General features: G+C 67.3%; 1 protein-coding gene across 5 annotated transcripts; it reads right to left on the bottom strand.

Moving 5' to 3' along the window:
* Positions 1 to 25,868, bottom strand: PWWP2B (PWWP domain containing 2B). 5 transcript variants are annotated; one of them, XR_199330.3, is made up of 4 exons: positions 25,604 to 25,868; positions 12,936 to 14,539; positions 9,455 to 9,569; positions 1 to 573 (listed from the first exon to the last, which is right to left on the bottom strand). XR_199330.3 is itself a non-coding variant. In XM_004751694.3 (3 exons), the coding sequence occupies exons 1-2, from the start codon at positions 25,819 to 25,821 to the stop codon at positions 12,949 to 12,951; spliced, it is 1,809 nt and encodes a 602-aa protein (XP_004751751.2). In that variant the 5' UTR covers positions 25,822 to 25,867; the 3' UTR covers positions 1 to 573; positions 12,936 to 12,948. The 5 variants fall into 5 exon arrangements, 4 of the variants coding, with proteins under 4 accessions (XP_004751751.2, XP_044924965.1, XP_044924964.1 ...); XM_004751694.3 differs by lacking the exon at positions 9,455 to 9,569 and having other exon boundaries at positions 25,604 to 25,867; XM_045069030.1 differs by lacking the exons at positions 9,455 to 9,569; positions 25,604 to 25,868 and adding an exon at positions 24,189 to 24,308.
* Positions 25,869 to 26,298: the final 430 nt, after the last annotated feature.

Raw genomic sequence — 26,298 nt, forward strand, 5'->3', positions numbered from 1 at the left:
TGCGCAGACCTTCCTTTATTCTCGCTCACGTTTCAACAAAGAGCAGAAGCCATTTTCGGTTTCTCTTTTTGGTCTTTAAAGTGACAGAAAGGAGGGAGGAGCCTGTTCGTACACACGCGGGCCAGGTCGCGGCCCCGGGGCAGGTGCTGGGCACCGGGCAGGACCCCAGCTTTGGGAGGGACGTACGGGAGGCAGGCTGCCCGGTTCTCAAGGACGCAGAGACCCCGCGCTGGGCCCGGCCCTGAGCCCTGACACTGGGGTGCCTCTCCCCGCTCCGCGGGCAGCAGTAGGCTGTGGCTGGGCTCCCGGAACGTCACAGCCCAGAACACCCGGAGTCTGACGAGGGAACAAATACATCCACAGAGGAGCCTGTGCCCGGGGGCGCCGTCCCCTGTGCGGGACACGCCTGCTTCTCTCTGGGGAACCGCAGGCAGGCGGACCCCCGGGCCGGGCACGTTTCCGCACGCAGCTGGCCAGAAGGCACGCGGGTCCCTCAGACGGAATGGGGGACGTGGAGGGCGCCCCAAAGTCGGAAGTTCCAGACAGCCCAGCTGTGCTTTCATCGTCCATGACCTTGAGGGAAGCAGAAAAGGAGAGAGGTCATGTCGGGGTCAAGTACTGGGGACAGGCCCCCGAGGGTCGCAGCATCAGGTCACAGCACCCACCGCGGGCCATGTGAGCCATATTCCTCAGGCTCTGTGCCTTGCCAGGGATGCCCACAGACCCGCAGCTCCCAGAGGCCCTCACCACTCCCAGCTCTCTGGCGCCCGCCGTGCCTCCTGGCTGGGACCCCGGCCCTGCACCCCATCCGAGTCCGTCCCCTCCCCGGGGCCCTGAATTTCCCAGAGAAAGGGTCAGGATCATTGACTCATTGAAAGCCCAGACCACGGGGCTCCCTGTGCACCACACAGGGGTACGGGGGAACCCCTGTTCCAGCTCCTTCCTCCTGCTCACGGCCCGGGAGGCTGGGGAAGCCAGTGGCTGTGCACACGGCCCTGGGGCTCACAGCTTCGAAGGACCCCAGCGTGCTACCATCAGGGTATACGACGGACGTCGCTGGAGAGACATGCCCTCCCGGTTTGGGGAGCTCTCTAGGGGGGTTGGGGGCAGACGGCGCCGCGATCGAAACATCACAGGATAAGAAACGTCAGGAAAGCGCACCATTTTGGACTGCGAAGACGAATTCTCTCATCACACAACGTCTGTCACTAGCGGACTTTCCAGTCTGCGAGCACGAAACACCGACACAAAACTCCAATGAGAGGAGCTTCGGCGCGGGCCTTCCGCTCACGCACAAGCAGAGCCGGAGGCTTCGCCCATTTTCGCGGAACAGACCCCAGAGACAGAGCCACACGGAGAAACCCTCGTGCCTCCCCCGGCTCCACTGCGGCGCTGGGCTCCCCCACGCTGGCCCAGGGCAGCAGGGGTCAGGTCCCCTGGCCAGCCCAGTGCCCGCCGCATCTGCCCAGGGGCCCGGCCTGGAGGGAGATCGGGGGTAGGAGCCAAGAGGTGACTGGGAGGAGCTGGAGCTCAAAGCAGCCCCAAGGGCGAGGCCGGGTGCAGGGGACAAGGCTCTGACCTCCCCAGACGTCCCGGCGCAAGGCCGCTGGCCCGGGACAGGGTGGACACAGAGGACGGTGCCCCCCGCAGTGTCTCCGAGGCGGGGGAGCACTGCCCATCCGGGCCTGGACCCACCTTCAGGTTCCTGGGATGCAGGAAAGACCCCGGGGGACAGAGAGCCGGGACCCCCCACCCCGTGCGCGGCCTCGGGGAGCGGGGGGAGGAGGGACAGGCCGACCTCAACGGCCAGGATCCCAAGGAGCAAACAAGGCCCCCTTGGCTGCAGCAGACCAGGCCCGTGCTCCAACCCCAGGGTTTCAGGGCGTGGGACCAGCAGGCCCGGGGGAGGAGGGAGCGGCCACAGAGAGGGGACAGGCAGCGTGAGGACAGCGATGACCACGGCCCGATCGTCGCGGGGGGGGGCAGGGGCAGCTTCCCTGCTTATTACCATGTTGACAATAGCCCCGGGGAACACGGTCACCTCCACCCCCCACCTTCCAGACAAGAGGCTGAGGCTCAGAGGGGCTCCAGAGCTGCCCAAGGTCGCTGGGCTAGCTTCGAGGCCAGGCTCACACCCAAGCACCCCAGGGCAGCCAGAACAAAGCACTACAGACCGGGCAGCCCCAAACAGAGTCCCTCCCACTATTCTTGAGGACAGACATCTGGGATCACTGAGGTCCCTGAGGCAGGCAGCCCCGTCTCTGGGAGACCTGAGGAGGGGCCCCAGGAAGCCGAGGCCTCCGCCGTCGTGGTGGGCCACAGGCTGAGCACAAGCCGTGAGGGGCCCCCAGGTGACAGGTGCCTCTGCTGGAAGCAGTCCCCCCCGAGGCCAGGCCTGATCACACGCCCTGCAGGGAAAGCTGGCGGCGTCCAGGGTGGCTCTACAGTCCCCCGGCCGGTGAGGGACAAGGCCTGAGCAACATACACTCAGCGGGCAGAGCTTTCTGCCCTGCCCTGGCGCGTAGTCCCTTCCCTGGCCAGGCAGAGGCCCTGACTGGTCCCCAAGGAAGTGACCCCCAGAAGAATGTGACCCTCTGTCACTGGGTAGGGTCCACTGGGGGCAGCCGCGGGGAAGCTGGGTGAGAGTGACGGTCACTGTGCGTGGACTGGACGGGGGAGCTGGATGGCCTCCCCCACCTCCCCGAGCCGCCCCCACTCTGGCCCGACACTGAGGACGGCCGTCTCCGGAGACGCGGCACTCTCCGGACCGCGGCCGTTCCTGATCCCACCAACACTTTACCTCTCCCTCCAGGGGAGCAGCTGGGACCCCCCCCCCAGGCTGTTCCCGCTCCCGGAGGGTCCAGCTGGGGTCGGGCAGCTCCAGCTCTGCGACCCATCCACAACCCTGGGGGGTGGAGCTCCGAGGAGAAGCGGTGAGGGCGGATGAGGAGAGGCGTCGGGGTCGGGGCAGGTCACGCCTGTCCCGGGGGAGCTCCTGGGGGGCGAGGGGCGAGCGCCACCAGAACGCCACGGCCGCTCCTTTCCACTGAGTGTTCCAGGGTCTCCCACCAAAGGCCAGCGGGCACCGTGCCACTCAGCCCCCGGAGTCATTAAAACTGCCCACGCCCCTTCCACAACCGATCTCTGGGCATGTCCGGCACACCCATCAGCCGCCCTCCCTAGAAAAACGCACAGTCGACCCGAGGGGAGGCAGCCAGGGCACCCCGTCTCCCGGCAAGAGAAACACAGATTCCAGTGACCCGAGGAAGCTGCTTGTCGCTGGGGGTGAGCCGGGGGCGGCCAGCGGCTCCTGGAAGCCCTCCGGCCAGGCGGGGCCTCCAGGAGAAGAGTAGGTGTTCCTGGAAATCTGGAGACGGTCAGGCAGGTCCCCCACTCCGCAGTCACTGCCAGCCAGGAGCCCCCGCCACCGCCCCCAGCATAAGCAGGACCGTGGCCGACTCCTTCTCCCTCGCGCACCCGCTAGCCCGGACCCCGCCCCAGAGCACCCCAGCCCCGCTGTCCCTCCTACCCCACCCAGCTCGGAAGCAATGGGAAAGGTAAGGTCACTACACAGGCCCGGCTGGGCTAGCGCACCAAGTTGAGCTCGTTTTTCTGGGACTTCCTGGGCAGGGACGCCCTATTGGCCAGCAGGCCGCCCCACCTGCTCTGGGGACGACAGGCTGCCCTGGGGTCTCTGGGCAGGGCTCGGCGCTCCTGCATTTGCCACGCAAGTGCTCTGATCCCCCTCCCCCGTCTGCCCCTCAAGGCCCCAGCAGACCGCACAGAAGCTGCATCCCCCACAGGGCCCTGAGGCTACCACCACGGGCCCCACGGTTAAGGTCGGCGCAGGCCACTCTGTTTGCCTGGCTGGGTCCTCAGGTGAGGCTCGCGAGCAGACGGGAGTAACCAGGAGGACTGTCCCATGGGGGCACACGGCAGGAAGCGTGGTGCCAGCCGGCCAGCACCCAGGCCCCAGAACAATGACCAGACGTGCTGCTCTCCACGCTGAAGACCAGAATGAAGGCGGCCTGCATCCCCGACCACAGCCTTCTGCCCACAGCGGGGTGGGAGCCGCGGCCACGCTAGGAGTGTGAACCCACAGACACCGCAGACAGAGCAAAGCAAAGGCCTACGGCAGCCGGCCGGGCATGGACCACGTCCGCCATCCTTGCGGAGTGTGCGCAGAGTCCCCAGGAACCAGAGAGGCACCCGGCACATGTGACGCTGTCCCTCATCAGTGTCCGCTGTTCATCTTGGACCAGTGACCACATGTCCAGCCCCAAGAGCCCCCAGCACGTGGCCTTCCACGAGCCACACACAGAGCTGCCGCTTGGCCCTGTCCCTCCAGCTTGGCTCGTGGCCAAGCACGGCCACACCCTCAACTCTTCTGAGACCTTGGCCATGGCCCGAGCACCCCGCTCTACAGGACCAGGCCCTACATCCCCTGCTGGGTCCCCATGACTCTTGTAGCCACATACACCCATGCTGCATCGCAGACCCTGGCCCAGGCAGAGGGGACCCCAGGCCTGGAAGTGGGGTGCATCCCTGTCTCCGCCCCGAAATTCAGAGACCGCAACGGGAGGCCTTCAGACTCAGGGCCAGTCACGCCCAGAGGAAGTGGACGACTCGCGGGAGTGCCTGCTTCAGAAGGAGCAGGTGCTCTGGAATGGGGGGCTGGACGGTTGTTGTTGAAGGTCAAGTCTCCCCAGGACATCCAGAAGGTTGATACGCAGCCCAAACCTTGTTTGGGTCCAGAGGCCCAGGCGCCTGGGAGCCTCCGGCTCAAGGTTCTCAGTCCAGAGATGCCACAGGGAGAGGCCAGCCTGCCTCTGGGTCTCCCTGGCCCAGACCCTCTTCCCAGGCTGCCTCCCCACCCCAGCCAAAGCTCAGAACATCTCCCTGGGTCCCCATGCTGAGTGTGCGTGGACACGTCAGGCAGTTGGCTCTCGTCTCCAAGGCCCAGAGGGGACACCCAGCGGCCCTGGCATACGGGGTGCACAGTACAGAGCACAGCCCAGGAGTGAACCAGTGTCCCCATCTGTGGTGCCACGGCCCCATCCCCCAGGGCCACGGACACCTGCTGCCAGGGTGTGAACTCACAGGAATTTACTTACCGGATGGGGAGGCCCCACGCAGAACAGGGTGTGGGGTGAGCGAGTCGAGTGGGGCTTGGCAGGCACAGCCGTGCATGGGGAGCTCCGGGAGAGCCTTACCAAGGAGTGTGCGCAGAGTCCCCACAGCCATGACCTTGAGGGACAGGCGACGGCCAGCAAGTGTGGAGTGAGGCGGGCGACCCAGGACCACGAGCCAGAACCCAGGGAAAAACTGGGTTCTCGGGGGCCTCCCTGCCCTGGAGCCTGCAGCCCCAACACTGGGTCAGGTCGGAGTCTCAGGTCCCCCGAAGCCTGCAGGCACCTTCCTGCCGGGTTGACCTGCTCCCACTCCAGCTCACAGCCTGCCTGGTCTCAAGAAAGCATGGACAGCCCAGAGTCCAGAACGGTGCTGGTGAGAGGTACGGAGTGCCGGCGGGCTCTGCCGAGACAAGGACGGGGTCTCCGCACGCGGCCACAAGCACCTTCTCCATGCGGAAAGCCTGCCGTGTCCCCACTAATCAGGGGAAATCGAGGCGCAGGGGCCTTGGGTACCGTTCCCGCCTCAGTGGGGAGAGGGGCCACACCTGTGCGTCTGCTTATGTCGCTCCCATGCACCAGCCAGCCCTGACCCGACACGCAGCCCCGGTGGGGTGCTCCAAATGGGCCTGGTCACATCGACTTGATGTGGGGCCCTCAGAAATGTGCACAGAATTACGGAACACACACCAGAATGTAAGAAGACAGGAATACAGAAGGGACAAGTACCTTGACATCAACGGGACTAGCTGTTCTGAGGTCCCAACAAGCAGACAGAGCATCTGGCTGATGACTTTGGAAGAGGCATCGGACAGAGCCCTCAGCCCGCGAGGGGCCAGACCCCAGAGACAAGAAGACCCACAGGAAAGCCTGCCGTGTCCCCACTAATCACCCACGGGTGACACGGCAGTAGTGCTGTTCTGACATGATGAAGTGTGACGTGTTGCGTGGAGGTGGCTGGCATCCTACGCGTCACACAGCGTACACTCACCGAGTACTCAACACGCGACACACACGGTAACGTCCACACGGTTGACCCTCGAATGGGGATGAGAGTGTGACCCTCCCCACGCTCAAAATTCCACGCATAACTTTGATGGCCCCAAACGTAACCACCCGCAGCCCGCTGTGCACCAGAGCGGCCGCCGCCGCAGGCACGTGTGCTGTGGGTTGTGCGTGCCACACGCTGTACCCTCACAAGTCAGCTGGACGAAAGCAAACGTTACTAAGAAAACCAGAGGGAGAGAAAATGTACTTGTGCACACGTTCACGGTACCGGCGTGCATTTCTTAAAAAAGCTCGTGTACAAGTGGACCCACGCGGGTCCGACCACGTTGTTCAGAGGTCAACTGTGATTACGTGAGTTTCACGAAGAACCAAGACTTCCAGCGTAAGAGGCAGAAACGCAAATGTGAAAGTTACAGAAGGAAAAATTCTGGATGAGAAGAATCAGTCACACGGTCACGGTCTGTTCTCAAGAGATTCCCAGATCTGCTGCCGGCAAAGCCTACACATGGCCCGGAAACAGCGGGGAAGCCTGGGGCCCTCCGGGGGAGACCCGACCCAGGTCCAGGCGGGAGATGCCCACCGCGAGCTGGAATCCCGTCGGGCCCAGAGCACGGCCCCTGCAGAGACGACACGGGAGCCGCAGAGCTGCCTGCCGGGGGCCACAGCGCCAACACCGAACACGGTAGTGCTCGCGCGGATGGAAGGGACTCACGAGCCTGTGTGACACGCCCACGCCCACGACTTTGCTCACGGGTCCCTCTGGCGAGCCCTGGGCACGGCTCGGACACCGGTCCTGCCTCTGTCCTGCAGGATGGCGCGTAAGTTACCGCGCGGCCAGAGTGTCCCCACAGGCTGGCTGAGGAACGCACGGGGCCGCGGTGAGAAGGAGGGGGCCACCTGCAGGATCCCTCCGCAGGGGCGCAGTGTGGGTCCTTCCTCGAGTGCCCTGGGGCTCTGGGTTCAGGTCTGGGCCTGGGGGTGCGGGGTGCCGCAGAGCGGGGTGGGGCCGGGGCAAGGATATGGAGGTGGGGGGCATGGAAGCCACGAAAACCAGGGCAAAACGGGCTCTTCTGCCAGACTGGGCACCTCACCACGGGAGGGGCAGCACCTGCCTGGGCACCCCCTGTCCCCCTCCGCCCAGAGAAGTCCCCCGGCCCCACCCCACCCCTGGCCACCCCTGGCACCTGGAGGAGCCGCTGCCAAGCGCCCCGTGAGTTTCCGGGCACCGCGCTGCCATGGCTCCCGCCTCGCCAACCTGTACCCCGCCGGGCTGCCCGGCCGCCGGCCCCCCCAGGCTCTCAGGGCCCTGCCCAGAGGCGGCGGCAGGGATGGCACGGGTGGCCGGGAGGTGGGACGAGGCCTGAGCTCCCACAGCCGTCTCCGAATTACAGGCCTGTGTTTCCTTTGGGAACAAAATAATTACAACCTTCACCAAGGTTTCCTGAAAGCAGTGCCGGGAGTCAGCGGAGCCACCAGCTTCAGGAGCCAAAGTACCTTTTCCTTTAGGGTTGGGAAAGAGAAAAGCCAGTTTGGGGCGTGCCGCTCAAGGACCCCGTTTCAAAAGGGAGAAAAGGGAGAGCCCACAAGGAGCGTGGGACACCTCGGCCCCCAGCCCCGGCAGGCCAGGCAGCTCCGCCGGCGGGGCTCAGGCCGGCTCTCCTGGCGGGGGCTCCGGGTCCGGGGAGAAATGAGCACCGTGGAGCAGAAATGGCCCAGTGGCCCAAGGTGCTGCCAGGACCTATCGCTCACGGGCACCGCCTCCCAGCAGGGCGGCACATCCTCTGCTGCAAGTCCCTCCATCAGTGCACACCCCCAGCGGGCTCCAGCCCACCGCCCGCAGACCCCGCCCTGAGGCTGGGTGGCCCGTCGCAGAGGAGGCAGGCGGGCCTGTGCAGGGTGGACACCCGGGTCCCTAACCCATCTGCTGACCAGACGGGAGGAGACAGTGGGTGAACGGTGCCCCAACCCCGGGACCGGGGGACCATCCCTTTGCTGGAAACGTGCTGCAGGTGTGTGTGCGCTGGGACACCGGGATGCGGCCACGCTGGGTCACCCACGTGGTCACCCTGAGGTCCCTGCAGGATGTTGAGGAGGAGGAGATGCCGTGTGAAGACAGAAGCAGAGGCTGGGGTGATGCAGTCACAAGCCCAGGGCCCTGGGAGTCCACGGGAGCTAGACGGGTCCTCCCCCGGAGCCTCCAGAGGGAGCACAGCCCAGCTGCCACCTTGTTTGGGGTCAGACCCCAGAACTGTGACAATAAACTCCTGTTCTTTCCAGCGGCTACCGCGTGGCCATTTGGGACGGCAGCCACAGGCGAATAACACAGGGTGAGGCTGAGCCCGAGGACGCTCAGTGACGCTCAGTGAGGCACGAGGTCTAGTCCCGGAGTGGCCCGCCGGCGCCGCGGAGGGGACAGCCATGTCACCCCAAAAAGCACCCGCCCCCCAAAACCCTAGCCCAAGAGGCCAGAAGGGCCCAAGGTGCCATCCTGACCCCACCCTGGGCAGGTGCCACAGCTCCGTCCCAGGCCGCGGCAGAGCCCCGCCAACAGCTGCCTGCCACCCGGCTCTGCCCAGGAAGGGCCCCAGGCTCTAAGGGCCGCACAGACAGGCCGTCAGCGCTCCCAGGACACTGAGCCCCTCGGGGCGCGCTCCCGGAGACCGCAGGAACGGCTCCAGCACTGCTCACCCTTCCCTGCACAGGGCCCCCTCCTGGCCATGTGCACCCACTGCCCCCTCGAGTCCTTGGCCCACGTGCCTTTATGCCCGGTGCCCCTCTCTGGGACCTCTGGGACTCACGTCTTGGCCAGCTCTCTCGGCCTCTCTCCACAGCCTCCCCTGCTCTGGCGGCCCTTCTGTGGGGCCTAGATCTTTCCTCGGATTCCTGACTGCAGCTCACACTCCTCCCAGCCGGGACTCGGGTGCTCAGACACCAGCCAGCGGGGACCCCCTGGTCCGCAGTGGTCCCTCTGTTCCTGGAGCTGACACCTAGCACCGCCAGCTCGGCTGTTCTGGGCCTCAGATCCCGGTCCTCACCGGGTCCCTGGCCGGCCACCCCATCCTGGCCTCGGCTTCTGTCCTCCAGCTGTCCCTCACCTCCTGACTCCACCTACGGTCTTTTCAGCCCAAATAAGGCCATTCACCCCTCTGCCTAACCTGCCCCATGGTGCCCTTTGCTCTTAGGACAAGGCTGCCGTGGGGGCCTCCCCCACCCCCACCCTGGAACGTGCAGGCCTCCTCCGGCCACAGGTCTTGGGCACGCACCCTCCTTCTGTCTAAGACACTCACCCGCAGCCTATTAGCTCATGATTAGCTCACCGTTCGCGCTCAGCCATATGTCACCTCTTCCAGGAAGCCTTCCCGGATCCCCAGTCCAGGTCAGCTTCCTCGCCAGATGCTCGCTGGGGGGCCCTCGTCCCTTCTCAGCACGTTCCTGTGTGTGATTATGCACAAATTTGGGGGCTGTGATTCACAGCGGGAGGCCCGCAGCAGTGCTGTGCCCCCTCCGTCCCCCATCTAGTGGAGCTCTCAGCCCGCAGGGGGCGGGCCGCCACCCTCAGGAGTGGCCATCACCTTTCAGCTTGGGGGGCTGGCCCCATGCTCTGGGCTGTCTCGGCCCCGCCTATAGGACGAGGTCCTCAGACCAGGCCTCTGACCAGCCAAGCCCCAAGGTCCAAGTTGGGAGAGGGGTCCCGCCCCCTCCAGCCCCGGAGCAGGAGCCCGTCCCCACCCCAGAAATGTAGCCTGGGGCCCTCCCACCTTCCCTTCCTGTGGGGGACACGGGAGGAGTTTCTGTGAAAACAGCCCCCACTGAGCCAGAAAGGACACAGTGGCCTCCAAAGGCCACCACCAACAGACCCCTCACTCAGCACCCAACCTGTCCCTTCCCAGACAAGGGAAACGAGGCCCAGAGACGCCGGGCTGCGGGGTGAGAACAGCCGGCGACTAGCCAGGCCAGTGCCAGGCAGCCCTGTGTCTGTCCCCAGAGGTCAGGGTCTTCCTCAGGTGAAGGTCTATGTCTCCCCAGGGTGGACCGGTGCTCGGGGGCAGTCCCTGCTGAGAGCCACTGTGCCCTGTCGCCAGAGCCCAGCCAGTCTCCTGGCTGGCCTCTCACCAGTGCCCTGGCCACCAAGTCCTGGGCTAGCTTGGCACGTCTCCAGAAAGTCCTTGTGGACACCCCGGTCAGCCGAGCCTCTGGCCCCCCTGCAAGGTGGGACAGAGGAATCTCTTGGGACACGGTGCTGGGCACGATGTCCCTGAGAGGGCCCTAGGCCCACGGGGTCCGCTGGGACTCCCCTGATGGACCTAGAGGATACTGCAAATACCCCCATCTCCGAGGAGCACCGGGCACGTCCTCTGCTGCTTGCGACACCAGTTGGGCTGGACGCAGCCCGAAGTCCGGGCGTCCCCAGCCTGTCTCCCTGCCCAAGCTCCAGGCCCACGCAGCCCTCCTCCCGGTTGGAGCCCGGGGGCCAGCGACCACGGAACGCCCCTCAGCATCACACACAAGGTCTGCGGAGCAGCCTCTCACACTGAACCCTGCAGGCCTGACCCGGCCCAGGTCAGGCCCCCGTCCCCACCAAAGGCAGGTCCCAGCTTCCCTTTCAAGGAGCAGGCCAGAGGCCTGTCCCCAGACAGTGTCACGGACCCTTGAAAGCAAACCTGTCACCAGGTTTGGTGAGACCCCAGTCACCAATGCCAGCGGCTTAAACACCCTGGCGTGGCCCCAGAACAGTCTTCCACCCCCAAAACATGCAAGTAAAAAGCCAATCAGGCAAAACCACTTTGTGCTTTGGAGCTAAAAAGATTCATCATCCTACGCTCCAGAGCTCCGTGCCCTGCTGGGGAAGCCTGGGAGCAGCCACCACGGCTGGGGCTGGAGAAAGACACAGATGCGTACAGAGACACAGAGACAGAGACAGAGAGAGGGAGAGCCAGAGGCGGAGGGAGGCAGGGGGCAGGCCGGGAGGGAGCGGAGGCCAGTCTGTGGGCGCAGCCCTGCAGCCGTGAAACCTGTCTGGCCAGATGCTTCCCTCTGCTTCCCAGCAAACACAGCCAGCCCTGAGCACACTGGGCTACATTCTCCAGGGCTGGGTGGGGCCTCCCTGTCCTCCAGGCCACACTGGGGTGGGGGGGGGGGCTCGCTGTCCCTAGGAAGCGCCGACGGTGACCAGGGACCTGAAGGTCAGTCTCGGGGACGGACTGCTCACCTCACCGACTGGGACCCACAGCTCCCAGGACAGGGGCAAGCGGGAGAGGTGCCCAGGCTCCACACTGACCCCAGACCAAGGCAAAAGCAGTGAGGCTGGTCAGGCACGGCAGAGGGCACGCAGACGGCAGGACCCCACAGAGGGTCCCCAGCCCCCCAGGCCGTGCCTGGAGAAGGAAGACGCATCTGACCTTCCTCTGGACCCATTCCCCCATGCGAGGTGCCCACGCCACAGTGTGCCCGACTTTAGACCCTCGCTGGCATGATGTGAACAGGTGGCTGCCATGCCCATGCCCCAGCTTGAGGGCCCAGAGCTCCCAGGGGCTGTGCCTGGTTCCGGAGAGGGCAGGTTTGCGTCTGGACCCTGGAGAGTCATTCAGGGCAGTGACCGCCCCTGACACAGGAAGCAGGCTGGGGGAGGGGTGGGAACAAACTTTCAGGGTCAAGGCCCTGATCCTGCCGAGGGGCCCTCCCCCAGTCCGTGTGGCACAGCAGCGAGGGGCTCGCCAGACGCCCCACAAAGGCCTCCTGGCCACACACCCGCCAGTCCCGCTGAGGCCTGAGGGCTCAAGCTGGGGACTGCAGAGCCAGACGTGGGAGAGGGGCAGGTGGACCAGATGGGACAAGGTCAGCTGAAGGTCACAGGAATCAAGGCAGAGGCCCAGCTGTGGTGGAGGACCCCTGCTCTGGGCACAGCCCCCCTCCCCACCCCCCGTTTCTGTGGGCATTAGAGGACATGGAGTCAGCAAGATGGCAGTGACCTGACCTCCATGGGGGAACCCCACCACACACCCTCTGGTCCAGCCCAGGCCACCTACACGGGACCTACCTCCTGCCATGACGAGGCCAGGGAGGGGGGTGGGCCCTAGGAGGTGCCCACCAGGGCCAGGGGCCTGCGGGACACCCCCCACAGCGCAGGCCCCAGAGCGGGTGGCTTGGCACAGCCCCGTCTCGGGGCCTGGGGACGCTCACGTAGGCCGCCTCTGCCCCGTGGCCGCTTCCTGACCCCCCCACGTGGTGACCACAGACAGGCTGCCTGGCCTGGTGACAGCCCCAAGGAGGACCCTCCTAAAGCCTGTGGCCGAAGATCCTACAAAGTTCTCCTGGAGGGGGTCGAAGGGCACGACCCCGGCCTGGGGGCAGAGCCCGGAGCCTCCTTGGGGAGCCCAGAGCGCCCAGCTGCCCCAGCCCGGGAACCAGGTGCCCACCCACGGAGCAGCGCCCACACCGGCCAGCCGGCCGTGGCGTCCGGGGCCTGCAGCTCAGGACCTTCCTTCGCTCTGAGTCAGGACCCAGCTGGGACCAGGAGGGGGAGGGGCCACGGCTCCAGGGCGTCCTCTCAGAGCGAGGGCCGGCGAGGAAGCCCCCCGCACCCCCGCCGCCCTCCGTCTAGACGCCGGCGACCGCCCGCTCCTTTCTCGGGGGCGGACACGCGGGCAAGTGCATCTTTGAGGCCACACACACCAGGCCGCTCTGGGCACGGGCTCGGACCGGGCTGCTTCGGAAGCCTCCCTCCGTGCCTGGAGTCTGAGCGACACCGGCCTCCGGCAGGACTTCTCTCACCAGAGGGCTCAGCCGGCGCACACTCACCTGGCCGCCCGGCCTAGGTCTCAAACTGGGTCAAGAGCTCCCTTATTTCCGGGGCCACGTGCTGCGCGGCGTTGGCGGCCTCCGTGATGGCCTTCCGGTACATTCCCTTCTTCTTACGGTTAAACCGCAGTTTGAAAAACTCCGAGAACGGGGAGAGCTTCGAAGTCGACAAGAATGACGTCGTCGGGGACCCAAACCACGAGACCTTGGCTTCTGGCCAGGAGGGCGCCCCGTCCTCCTTCTGGCTGAGACTGAGGTCAAGCACGCGCGCTGGCCACCAGGGGAAACCGTGAATCTTGCCCCACACGATGTCCCCCACGGCCACCGTCCTTCCGTCCCCGGTAACGCACGTGGAGACGCTCTGTGTGTGCAGCCGGACCGTGAGCGGCGGGACCGTCTGCCTCGCGTGCTTGGACGAGGACCGCACCGACGCGCCGTCGCCCGACGAGAGGTCACACGTGTCTGGGAACGTGACTTCCGAGCTGGACGATCTGGACTCGTCCGGACTGTCGCTGCTCCACACCGACTCGCCGGCGCACCCTGGCCCCCTCTCGGGGCAGGTGGCAAGGAAAGCCAGGCCCTCTCGCCCGCGCCGAGCCTGGGCGCACGGCTTGAAGTCCTCGTCCTCGCCAGAGCTTCCGGAAGAAGAGTCCACGGGCCCACGACCGGCAGAGCCGTGGCCGAGGCGAGCGGGGGAGCTGGCCCGGGGACCCCGCCCGTGGCCGTTAAGCACCTCCACCAGCTCGGCCCGGTACACGGGCTCCCGCTCCCCAGCCCCCCGGGGCCGGGGCTTCAAGCGGATCTTGGGGGGCGGCAGGCCGGTGCCAGGGGGCCCTGGACGCGTCAGCTTTAGCTTGGGGATGGAGGCGGGGGGCCCAGCGGGGTCCTGGCCGCCCCCGTGTGCCTGGGAGGGGCAGAAGGGCTCCAGGGACCCGTGCACGCGAGAGGGGATCTCCACCACCTCGCCCGTGCCCTGCGGCGTGCTGTAGGAGATCTTGATGGCCGGGCTCCGGGGCACCCGGGCCTTGCCCTCCTGCCGCTTCTCTCTCTTGCTCCTCCTCGTGGCGCTGGCCGCGCTGTCCCCTCCGCCCTCAGGGTCCGCGAGCTTGCGGGGTTCTGTGTCGGGGCCGGGGACGCTGCCCGCCCTGCGGCGCGGCTGAGGGGCAGCTGGGGGGCCGGGGCCGGCCTCGGGGGGGCTCAGGGTGCTTTTGCACTTCTCGCAGAGCACTTGGCGTGGCCGCAGACGGATGGGGCTCAGGGCCAGCCGGCCGGGCTCTCGGTTCCGGGACAGGCGCCGGCGGGTCCTCTTGATGGCCCGGGGCGGCGGCTGCGGGACCCACTGCCGGTAGGTGCTTCTCAGCCAGAGTGGGGGAGGGAAGGGGGCTCCCTCAAAGTACGGCGGGAACGGCGGCACGAGAGGCGGGGGTGGCTTGGGGCCCGAGGTCTCGGGGGCCGGGTCCCCGCAGGGCGCTGGCGGAGGGCCCGTCCCCAGCTGCATTGCCTCTCCGTCCTGCTCTGCGGGGGCCGGGCCGTTGCAGCCGTTGACAGGGGGGTCCTCGGGCTGTGGCAGCGGAGCCGACGGGGGCAGGCCAAAGAGGCCGGACCTGGCAGTGGGGAGACAGAAGGGGACAGTCAGGACCGTGAGGACACCGCTGCGTCCCCACCCCCAGGGGCCCAGCAGGATCTGGGTGCCGGCCGGTGCCCCGAGCACCTGCAGCTGCCTCCAGCCTCTGGACGGGGCAAACACCCCCACGTGTCCCCGTGGGGCATCCTAGGGGAAGGCCTGTCTTCTAAGGGGCCTGGGGGCCGACACGGGGGCCGCCTCTCGGGGTTGTCAGGCACGGACATCCGCAACTCGGCTCCCGCGGGTTTGCAGCTGGAGGCCTCGCAAGACCCAGCACAGGCACACGGGCCCTGGACGGCTGAGGACAGGGTCTGGGGAGTCCGGGGTGCTCACATGGCCTGACTGGGCCCCGGGTCATGGGCCTTGTGCACCCACTTCTTTTCTCCCCCAAGCAGGCTCGCTATGGGCCCAGGGGCTGCTGTGGGGTGTGTGTGTGTGTGTTTCTGGGGTTGGAGGCTGCAATGGTGGCCATGGAGAGAGGACAGGAGTCAGAGCCCCGGGTCTAGGAGAGGGTTCGCTCCCTCCTAAATGCTGAGTTGGTCTCAGCAGTCTCCACTGCCCACGTAAGGGGGGCATCAACTCCACCCCTGCCCAGCATGACCTCAAAGGACCACCCTTCCCGCCTGGCACCCCCCGGCCCTTCCCTCAGGACCTCCAGCTCCAGGAGAGGAGTAGACCAAGCAGCACCAACAAGACCACGTGATCCACGGGAAGGGGACGCGAGAGGGCAGGAGACCCACGTCCCTGCCATGAAGACCCACAGCCAAGGCCAAGGGCAGGGTAGCTGCCCCGGGGCTCCCCAGCCGGGACCTGCCTGGCGAGAGGCCTGCTCTCGCCATGCAGTGTCCCCCATGCAGTGTCCCCCATGCAGACCGCTGGGCACCTACGAGGGCCGGGTCGTTGTTGAAAATCAGTGCGCAGAGCCCCTCCCCGAGCAGAGGGCCAGCCCGGAGGCCTTGTGCTGGGAGGGTCGCAGCATCTAATTCCCCAGCGACCCACGCTGCCGCAGGAAAACAACCAAATAGTGAGAAAACGGCCCAAACGGCAGCGAGTGAGCAAGCGTGACTTTCCCATACACGTGATGTCGTCGGTGAGATCGCTTTACCCAAAAGCTGTTATGTTTGGAGCCGAACACAGACTTCGGCCAGGCCGCAGGGGACGAGGCTCAGAACACGGCGTCGGCCCTCCCTCGGCCCTTGATCTGACCGGGTGGGGACGACGGAGGGACGCTGCCGTGGTCCCGTCTGCATGCGGTTTCCCCATCGCCTGCTCTCCCGGAGAACGAGCTCAGAGGGACCGACCGCCCACGCCATCACGGCACCCGCACAGTCCCCAGGCGCCATCACGGCACCCGCACAGTCCCCAGGCGCCATCACGGCACCCGCACAGTCCCCAAGCGCCAGGGCTCGAAGCCCGGAGGCCTCGCCTCACCACGGTCCTTACAGCCACGGGGTCGGCGCACTCACAAATGTGGGGGCACGTGGCGTGCGAATGCCGCCCCGTTGTTTAATTCAAGCTCACAGCAAAAGCCTGGAGCTACGGTTTTCCTCTTTCCCATCAGGTTCCCATTTACTTGTGACTGTGCCCGAATCTAAAGTCTTCACGGGGGCGGGCGAGGGGTTCACGTCTTCTCTTCATGACCAGAGAGTCCGGCAAACACGGGTCCACGGCCACCTGGCCCTGGGCAGCCTGGCCTTCGTGTGGCCGGAGGTGGCCTGTAACCTGTAGCCACGGGGGAGGGAGAAGCGGGGAAGCAGCAGGGTCATGTGGGGAGGGGGACCCCCAGCTCCCGCCGTCTCCTTGCTACCCTCCTCTGGGCACGTGGCTCTTCACCTGCCCTGTGGCCTGGGACGACCGGGTGGTCCCACGGGGACCTGGTGTCTATGCTGCGTCCCAGGTGACCACGGCGGCAGTGGGGTCCTCTCCCTCCGCGTGTGCTGCCCACATGTGCACACGGCTTCCTGCACCTCAGCTGCCATGGGAAGCCAGCACGGCAGGGTTTCCACACCGGGGTGGGCTCAGACTCTCGGGGACCAGGGGTGGGAAAGGGGGCCCCAGGGTCATGCCCTCACCTGGCACTGGGTGCGCAGACCCCAAGGCCCAGCGGCCACCACGGGTTTTCTAAGTCAGGATTTCCCCTTGCTCGTGTTTGGATCACCCTGGTGGCCACCCCCCCATTCCCCACCGCACCCCATTCTGCCCCACCCCGGCGGCTGGGACAGGCGCCGCACAGATGCCGGGCCCGGAACAGCTGCTGTGTGGCCCACGAAGGAGACTCTGCCAGAGTCCGGCTGTGGGAGCTAAGACCCCGCCCAAAGCTGCCCCCACCCCACCCGTGGTGGTGACAGGCAGGTGTGTCCGCAAACCTCAGCCCGAGTCCTCAGCCCCAGAACGGTGGCTGGACTCTGCACCCAAACAGCCCCCAGCTCTTCCGCCGGGTGTCCAAGAGCAACCAAGAATTCTGAGCACTGAACTCCGGCACTCACACCAAGGCACATGCGTGTGCGCACACACACGCACACACACACAGGCGTTCACTCCCCGAGCTCCTGGGCCAGCAGGCTCACTGCCCCTTGCTGTTAGGGTATCAGGATCCCCTCCGTGTAACCCCTCCGTGTAACCCTAGGAAGGGCTTCCAAGGGGAGAGGGGAGGGCGGCCGTGGTGCCCTGCCAGAGGGTGACACTGAGGACACACAGTGCAGGAGGCCCCACAGGAGCCCCTCACGGGACAGTGTCGGCCCCGCGGGGAGCGCACGGATGGCGCACCGGGCCCGACACTCAACGGGTACCCCAGCTGAGGCTGAGAACAGAGCACCCCAACTGCCACCCGGTGGGCGTAAGAGAGGGCTGAGGGAAGGCTGTGGGACCCCCAAGAGGACACCCTGTCAGCAGGTCCCTAGACCAAGGGGGTCCCACAGATGAGGAGGGGTCCACGTGCCCGGCAGGATCCACCCTGCTCGGACCTGGAGAGCTGTTCCCAAGGCCCAGAAGCCTACTTCCTGCCCGTCTTTGCAGGCACGCAGACCGCGAGGGGGATGTTCACGCACAGCCGTCCCTTCGTCTGTCCGCACGGACCCCCAGGCTTCTTTGCTGTCACCCTGTTCAGAAGCAGCCCATACCCACTGGTGAGACTCCCCTGTCCCCAGCCCAAGCCTGTGCGGTGCAGGCCCCTCCTGCCAGGCTGGGGTCCAGGGCACCCCAGGAGCAAAACCCCTGGGCAGTCCCTTTCCCATCACCTCCACCCAGACCAACCTCTCGTCCCCCAGGACCCTGGGGGCTCTGCCGTCCTCCCCCTACAGGGGGCTGGGGCAGGAGGGGGGCGGTGCCTGAAGGCCCCAAAGCTGGGGTCCAGGGAGGTTTTTGCCCCCCGTTTATCTCACACACACACACACACACACACACCCCTCAGGGAGTCCCTGAATGTTTAGGACAGAGATCCAGGCCCTGACCTGAGCCAGGGCGGTAAGGCATGGCCCTGGGTACAGGCCAGGTCAGGCAGTGACCCCTCCCTGCCCTAGCAGGTTTGGCTTCACAGAGCACTGGAGAGCAGGCGAGTCTCTGCCCTTGTGTGCAGGGCCCCTCAGCCTATGGGGTCTCCTGTCTTGAGCAGGGGAGGGCTTCCAGAGGTCAGTTACAAGGCACCCCCCCTGAGGACCAAGGGGCAGGCCCCGTGACTCCAGCACTGCACAAAGCCACACTTCCTTCCCAGAGCGGCCTGGCCCAGGCCACGCCCACAGCCCCGGTGTGTAAACAGCAGCCCGGGAACAGCTCCCTCCCCACGCTGCCCGTGGAACCCTACACAGCACCCAGAGACAGAGAGACGACAGACACACACACACACACACACACACACACACACACACGGCATGGCCATTCCCTATTTACGGACGGACAGAGGACAGAAGGAAGCCAAGGGATCCCGTGGGCCCCGAGACCATCGGGATCTGAGCTCACGTCCAGGCACGAGCCACTCTTCCTGGGCGGGAACTCAGCACCTAGCCCCATGGAGTGACCTCCACTGGATTCCGGAGCACCCGGCGGGGCACCACCCGGCGGTTCGCCCGCAGGACCCAGCCCCTCAGTGAGGCCAGGCTGTGTGGACATGGGCTGGTGCCAAGGGAAGGAGGCCCAGTCAGCCTGGCAGCGGCCCACAGGTGACACCGCAGGGCCTTGGCCGGAGCGCGCCAGAGAGACAGCGTGCCAGGCCCCCCAGGGTCCTGCCCTCCACCATGTTGACAGGTCCCCCAGCCCCCACTGGCTCCCTGCCCAAGGACAGAAAGGTATGGGGGAGGGGCCCCAGGCATTGGGGGGCCAGGTTGGCCAAGGTCTCTGTGCAGGAAACTGGGGGACCCTGAAACAAAGCTCAACAAGGCGTCCTTGGGAGCTGGGGGAGGGGCAGACAGCCTCAGCTCCTAGGAAAGCCTGGGGACACCCAGAGCTCAGCAGACGCTAGCGAACAGGGGTCAGATGCAAAAGCAGAGTGGTTCTTCCCCGGAGGGCCCGCACTTGCCTGAGACTAAAGCATGGCCATTCGCAGGGACACAGAGAAGCAGCCTGGCCCGCAGTCCTTGGCAGGAGACCCGCGGCCCGCCTCAGCTCACCGGCCCCCCCGCCGAGGTTTCACCCATGCAACCAGCTCAGCAAAGCCCCAGAGCAGCCCAGGCCTGAGCTGGCCTGCGGCCAGGAGGAGCCGGCCCGGCCGCCCGCCAGAGCTCCCGGCCTCCCCCGCGGCCTCCCTGCTCTGCAGACTTGGGACCCAAGTGGCTGTGGAGCCTGACAGCCGCCTCCGAGCCCAGCCGGCTCCACGTTTACCCTGGACCTCCCTCCTCATCCTCCCAAGGGGAGAGGCTACCCTGGTGTCCAGTAAAGGGGTGAAGAAACGGGGCTTCAGGACCAGAAACACCCCAGGGGGCCGGCCCAGGTGCCTGCAGGGGCAGCTGGGGCCAGGAGCCTGCGGCCTCGGGCAGGCCGGAGTCCGGACGGCGAGAGCCACTCGGCCGCCAGGCTCCCTGCGCTCCGCATGTTGGTTTAGAAACTACACCGCGGTCTCTCTCCCTTGCAGCCCCGACGGACGGCAGCAGCGGGCTTGGTGAGAAAGGAAGGGCAGCCTTGCGGGGCCTCCGGGCCCCCTCTGCTCGGGAGTTGGGGAAAACGGGTTAGCTGGGGAAGTCATGGCCTGGACACCAGCATGGCCCCTCGTCCAGGTAGAGCCAGCGTCTCTGGGGCAAGCTAGGGGGCCAGGCTAGCACATCTGCCCCTCGCCCTGACCTGTGTCCTGGACTCCGAAAGGTTGGCCACCACCAGCAACTGCCTTCCTCCCCTCTCTGCCCTCCGGGGGCTCCCCCGGTCCACACCCCCTCATCACCTTCATACTGGCCAGGTCCCCTGCGTGGCGGCTGCCTGCCTGCTGCAGATCGAGCCACCCTCTGCCATCCCGGGCACCGGCTCTCCGTCCCCAGGGCTCCCTGAGGACAGGGAAGCTATGCCCAGTGTCCGTCCACATGTCCAGTGACCCATCCCAGGACCGGCCAGCAGCGGCAGTGTGCCCAGGATGGAATGAGGGACCGGCCTGCTGGGGCCCTTGACTGGCTGCCCACAGACACTGGAGTCCCAGCCACACGGGGTGGGGTGTGGGTCACAGAGGCTCAGGAGCCCCGCACGCTAATAGCGCCCTAGGTGACTCATAGCTAGGCGCTTCTGAGAAACACCAGCCCCCACGTGAAGGCTGGGGCCTTGGGGCAGGCCAGGCCTGATGGGCGGTTCGTCCTCACTCCTGCTGTCCAGGCGACCTTCCCTCACCACTCTGGGCCTCTGCCTCGGCCACGGCCACCTCCCCTGGGGAGGGTGCTCCACCGGAGATGCTCCCCAAAACCACGTACAAAATGATGCCTACACCCACCCTGCCCCCGGCCTGGAAGTCGGAGCCTGTGGGTTCCAGGCAGGCCTGGGTCACCTGTACCCTTACTGCCCCAAGAAAGAATCACGGCCTGTGGGGAGCCTGGAGGGACCCTGCCGAGTGGGATGTTGGCACTCAGCCCGGGTGCACAGTGGGGAGTCGGTGAGCGCGGGGCGGGGGGGTGCATGAGGGTCTGTGGGTCCGAGGGTCTTCCTTCCGATCACAAAGCAGCTTGGCCGCAGGATCCAGCCTCGGGCGGGAGGAGGCTGGCCCCGACACGGCAGCTCCACACGCTTGCCGACTCCTCGGGGGCCTCTGGGAGCTCCTCTGGGAGGAGAACCCACCTCCCAGGGTGCCAAGGCGGGGGGAAGCCACGTCCCAAAGGCCCATGAGTCACCCTGCTTGCTGGGCCCTGCTCCAGGAGAGAGACCGGGACCTGGCGAAGGGCCCCTCCCTTGGGACTGCTCCGTCCCTGCCGGGGACGCGGGCAATGATTTGCCGCCCTGTGGGGCCCCCCGGTCCCCAGGTCGGCACACCAGCGCTGGAGGCCGCTGATAAACGAGTTACTGGCACGTGGCTGGCCGTGCACCGTGGGGACACTGACAGCTGTGGCCGGGCCGCCCTGAACACTCTCGGCCCAACCCCACTGCACCGGGACCCGCAGGCTCCCAGCCGCAGCCCCCAGCTGCCCGGCCCAGCTGCGCAGCGCCCACACCTGGGATGGGGCCCCCACCGAGGGACTGGCCTGCTACCGTCACAGATGAGGGGAGGCACTGAGGAGGAAACTGGCCTTGGGAGGGCGAGGACCCTGCAGCTCGAAGCCCCCACCTCCCGGCACAGCCAGGCCAGGCCGCAAGCTGCCGAAAGACCCGGCGGGATGAGTGCGCTAGAAGCAGAGGCTCGAGCTCTAACGCTGTGGGCCGAGGACAGAAGCTGGGGGAAGCCAGGGTGCTGAGTAAGGGGGTACAAGGGCAGCCAGGGGCCGCGTGGGGACCGAGCTGCCGTGGGCTGGAGGTGCCAGGGGCACAGCTGTGGGCTGGGGGTGCCAGGGGCACAGCGGGAGGCAGCAGGGAGCAGAATGGCACCCAGCGAGGCCCGGGTTCTGGGGGTGGCTGCCGGTACTGCTGAGCGCGGCGGTGGCAGGGCTGACGCCCTGGAGTCTATGGCTGCCCGTTCCCGTGCTGGGGATCCCAGCCTGGTGGGCTTCCTTCCACCAGGGGAGCACTGGTCTCCCAACCAGGTTGGCCCCAGCCTGGGCAGAGGGTGGCAGCCGGAGGCCAGGCCGCCTCCTCTACACACAGTCCCCCCCAACGAGTCAGTAGGGCCCACAGCCTTCCTTTCCTGAGTTGGGGAGCCCAGAAAACGGAGGGGGTCCTCTGGTGCAGCTGCCCCTCTCTGAGGAGGACAGGCGCAGCCGAGCACAGCCCCACACAGACCCAGTAGTGGGAACAGGCCCAGGCTGGCCATCCTGCCTGAGGGGGTAAGAGGTGGCCGTCAGTGCAGCAGACCTTGGCCACCACAGGGCACAGGCTGGGCAGCTTTCAGGTGGCTCTGCTGCAGCCCCCCACTCCCGCCCCTCGGGCCCCCAAGCACTCTCGGTGGCAGCCAGGGCTGAGCGGGGCCACAGTCACCCAGGGAGGCCGTATGTTAAATCATGTGACGTTGGCATAAATGGCTTCTGGCACATATAACGAAGAGATAGCGCCAGCGGGGCACCGGGTGAAGAGTGATGGTCTCCTGCCACCGCCGTGCGACTGCTACAAAATCTGGGCCCCACCAGGGAAAAAGTTGGGCCTCTGCAAAGGGACCCATTTATTCTCGGCAGCCTGGAGATAGGGCCCAGCAGGAGCGCCAAGACATTAGTGTCTGATTAATGCCTAATCATTTATCTGTGCGACAGCTCACTACCATGTGACACTGTATCCAGGAGACTCTTCCTGCGGCTGAGTCCCTGCAGCGGGCGCACAGGTGCGAACCGGGGTGGTGTGCCCCCAGGCCTGCGGGGGACCCCCTTGGGCCCCAGAAAGCGGGGATCCAGCCGCCGCCCCCTACCCAGCACCCCCGCCTGCGCGTTTTCACTCCTCCGCAGCCAGAGGCTCCCCCCCAACACTGTTTTCAAATCGCACCGCTGGACACAACTGCTCGCCAGCAACCCGGAGCCCCGAGTGCCTCCCAGGAGCCCCGGGGGGAGGGGCGGGGCACTGGGCAGGGCACCCCCGCTCCGAGGGGCTGGCAGGGCAGGTCCCGTGCGCATCTGCGCCCACTGCCCCGCCGCCCCCCAGCCGATGACAATTCTGAAAACAGCCGGATTCAACAGTGCGTCTGAACAAAGAAAAGTGCGTTAATTATGGCAGACGTGCGGAGTTCGGCGGCCGGCGGCACGCGGCGGCGGCGCGGGGACACGGGCTGCGCGCCCCGCGCCCGGCCCCCCTCGGCGCCCACCGCCGCTCCCGCCCGCGAGTCACGGCGACTTTGAGAGCCACTTTGGCCCCCCGAGTGGCGGCCGCGCTCGCGCGCCCCGGGGCCCCGCGCTCGGGAAACCGAAAGCGGGCGCCGGCGCCGCGCCGCCCCCGCCCTGGAGCCGGTCCGGGCCCTGGGCCCCGCCGGCGGGGAGGGGGCGGCGGCGTCCCGGGAGACTCGGGGCGCCCCGGGGCCCGCGCCCCCGCCCCCGCTCACTTTTTCGTGCAGTCCAGCAGGATCCCGGCGAAGCTGCGCCCGCCGCAGCTCACGGTGACCAGCAGCGCGCCGTTGACGACCTGCTCCACCCGCACCGGCAGCCGGCAGCCGGCCCGCGGCTCCATGCTCCCGCCGCGTCCCGGCCCGCGCGCCCCCGCCCCCGCCCCGCCGCCGCCGCCGGGTCAGCCCGCGCGTGACGCCGCCCGCCGGCCGCCTGACGTCACAAAGCTCCGCTCGGGGCGGCCACCGCGAGCGGGCCGGGGCGGCGGGAGGGGCGCGCGGGGCACCCCCGCCCGCGGACACGGGCCGCAGCCGGGCGCCTCGGAGGCGGCGCGGAAGCGCACTGCGGACCCCCGGGACGGGGCCGGGCTGCGCCCTCCCCGGGGCCCGGCGGTCGCGAGCGCCCGCCCAGAGGACGTACGGGCCGGAGCTCAGGACCCCCGCTCCGGGGCCAGCCCCCACCCCCACTCACGGCCCTGCCCGGCCGTCCGCCCCCCGCGGCCCCGCGCCCCCCGCCTCGAGTCAGGCGCCCGGTGGCCACCCGGCACCGCGGGGAGGAAGTCCCGGCGACGCCAGCAGGAAGCCGGTCGGGCCGGGCCGAGGAGACGCGGGAGCCGAGGGGACACGGGCAGGCGCCCTGCGGAGGGGGCACCTGGCGACCCTCGCGTGCTAGGCGCCGCCCCTGGTGCCCAGAGGGCGCGTGCCTGGCTCAGGGCTGCCTGTGCGCCTGAGGGCGACCCGCGACGGCGTTGGGGAGGGGGATCCGTCGGCAGGTCTCCGCCGCGCGCCCCCGGGCCGCTGGGGAAACAGTGGGTTCTCTGCGACCCCGCCGCGCCCAGAGAGGCAGGGGCCCCACGGGGCGTTCCCAGCGGAAAGGACCGTCCTTCCCGGGCGAGAGCGCGGTTCTCCACGCGCGCAGCTGGCCGGCTGGGGGAATGGGAGGTGCAGGCGTCCAGCGGACGTGGGCCCCACCCGGGACCCCTCCCGCGGCCCTGTGCTCCCGCGCGCCTCCAGCCGGGCAGAACTCGACCGTGCCGAGCCTTTGCGCATCCCGCACCTGGCTCGGGACCCCGTAACTGGCAGAGCCCCCAGGGCGGGCCTGTTGCGGTGACCCCTCCTGGGCCCAGCCCCGCCTGGCAGGACCAGCAGGTCCCCTGAGCCGGGCTCGCTGCGCCTGGCTGGGCGCAGGAGATGGGCGGGTGGTTGGGTTGTCCTGACGACCCGGACGCCGCCAGGCCCCCCCCCCCCCCCCCCCCCCCCCCCCCCGCCTCTCGCCCGGAGCCCGTGCACCGCCCCGCCCCGCTCGGACCTGCGCCGTGGCCGCCACTCGTGGCGCCGCCGGGGACTGTCGGGGCGGCGGTGGCGCCGCTCCTCCTCGCCCTCCAGCGGCGGCCTCCTGGCGCCGGGAGCAGGCAGAGGGGAGTCCGGGCGGAGTCAGGCAGCCGCCGGAGCTCGCTGCGCCTCACCGCCCCCGCTTGGACCGGGCTAAGGATCCAGGCCCAGGGAGCCCTAGGGGAGGCCTAGGGTCCTGGGAGCACCTGTTCCCTGTATGGCTGCGGGTTCCAGCAGACCCCAACCCTCCTTTGGAGAGTGAGAGGCTTCACGGGAGGCTTCTGGGATCTCAACATGACCACCGCTCAGGGTCAGCAGGGTCCCCCATCACTGTGGGGGCCCCCACAGAGAGCCTCTGCACCTACAGGCCTGTGCAGCACCCCCACTCCAGAGTTGGACAGGGCTGACTTGGGCGCAGAAATGCCAGGCCACCCCTGCCAGCCCCAGGAGGGGGACTAGCCAGAGGCTGCCTATCTGCTCCACGCAGGTGCCAAGCATGCCCCAAATGCCTTCTGGGCCCTGGGGACGCCACCAGGGACCAGCTTGTTGGAGTTTGAGTCAGCTCCAGGACTGCTGGGGACATTCCAGGTGTGAGCATGTCCCCGTGTGCCCAGGGGGCTCCGTATGGACAGGAGGGAGGCCTCTGGAGGAGGTGCCCTGAGGGGATGCCTGGGTGAGCAGGGAGCCACCTGGGGAGGAGGGACCCCTCGGCAGCCTGCGGAGAGGTGCCGGGCGCTGGGGTGCACAGAAGGGCACCTTCTGAAGGGCAGGCCGTATTGTGGGGAGTGGGGTCTTCCGGGGTCACTCCCAGGCAGTGGCAGGAGGATCAGTCTGGGCTGGAGCCTGCTGGGACAGTGCGTGTTCGCAGGGGCGGGGAGGGGCCCAGGGAGGGCGCGGAGGGCGTGCGGGCCCTGCTGCACAGCTGAGTCAGGGAGCACAGAGAGAAAGGGGGCCTCTGCCCTGTCTTCTTCCAGCCTCGACTCTGCACTTTCTAAGTGGAGTTGGAAGCCACTTTCGGAAACCCATTCTGCACAAGGCAGAACAAAGGGCTCTGCAGGCAGGACTTTGATCTGGAATTTATAGGGTGACAGTTTGGGGTCCCCCCACCGCAGACCATCCCTCCCAGCCCAGCCAACTCACCTGCCCCAGACCACAGAGCCTCGGACGAAGACAGATGTCCTCGGCGGGGGTGAATCAGCTCCGTGGCCCTGCGTGCCGACCCCATGGGCTGATTCCTTCCTGACCCAGGGCTCTCCCCTCGAAGTGTCCCCTTCAAAGACGCAGGTTCTAGACAGACTGGCCCCAGGCAGCAGGGACTGAGGGTGGCTTGCCCACCATGAGCTGCCTAGCAGGGCCATGGGAGAGCTATGGAGTGACCCCCAGCTAAGGGAAAACAGGGCGGCAGCCTCCTCCCTCCGTCCCTGGACTTTGTTCCTAAAGCCTCTGCTTTCTGCCCCATGCACTGGGGCCTCCCCCAGGCCTGCCCAGTGCCAAGCCCTTGGCCTGGCCTGCCCAGGGCCCCAGCAGAGTCACCAGGGCTGGCAATCCTGGCCAGAGGTGCAGGGGAGTGGCGTGACGGGGGACAGAAACCATCCATCACCGTCTCTGAGCTGAGCTGAGTGACCTGAGCTGGCGGGGGGGGGGGGGGCTCAGGCAGGGGCTAGTCTCTGTGTCCCTGTCCCCTCTGGTGCTGATCTTTAGAGGTTCTCCGGGATTTGCCCCGGCTCCCTGCTGGAGTCGTGCCTGCATACCCACAGCCGAGCCCTGCCTCCTGCCGGTCCCAAGGCCAGTGTCCTCCTCCCGGCCCCTCCCCCCACAGGACAGCCCCCCCCCCC

This window comes from Mustela putorius, unplaced genomic scaffold, assembly GCF_011764305.1.
Source record: "Mustela putorius furo isolate JIRA1106 unplaced genomic scaffold, ASM1176430v1.1 tig00003909_pilon_pilon_pilon, whole genome shotgun sequence".
Lineage (NCBI taxonomy): Eukaryota > Metazoa > Chordata > Mammalia > Carnivora > Mustelidae > Mustela > Mustela putorius.

Bases quoted from the DNA above. Each gene is read 5' to 3' on its own strand.
- PWWP2B (XM_004751694.3), bottom strand. From the start codon at position 25,821: ATGGCCCTGCTAGGCAGCTCATGGTGGGCAAGCCACCCTCAGTCCCTG. The intron at 14,540-25,603 runs GTGAGTTGGCTG...CCCCACTGCCAG, and splicing joins GGCTCTGTGGTCTGGGGCAG to GTCCGGCCTCTTTGGCCTGC.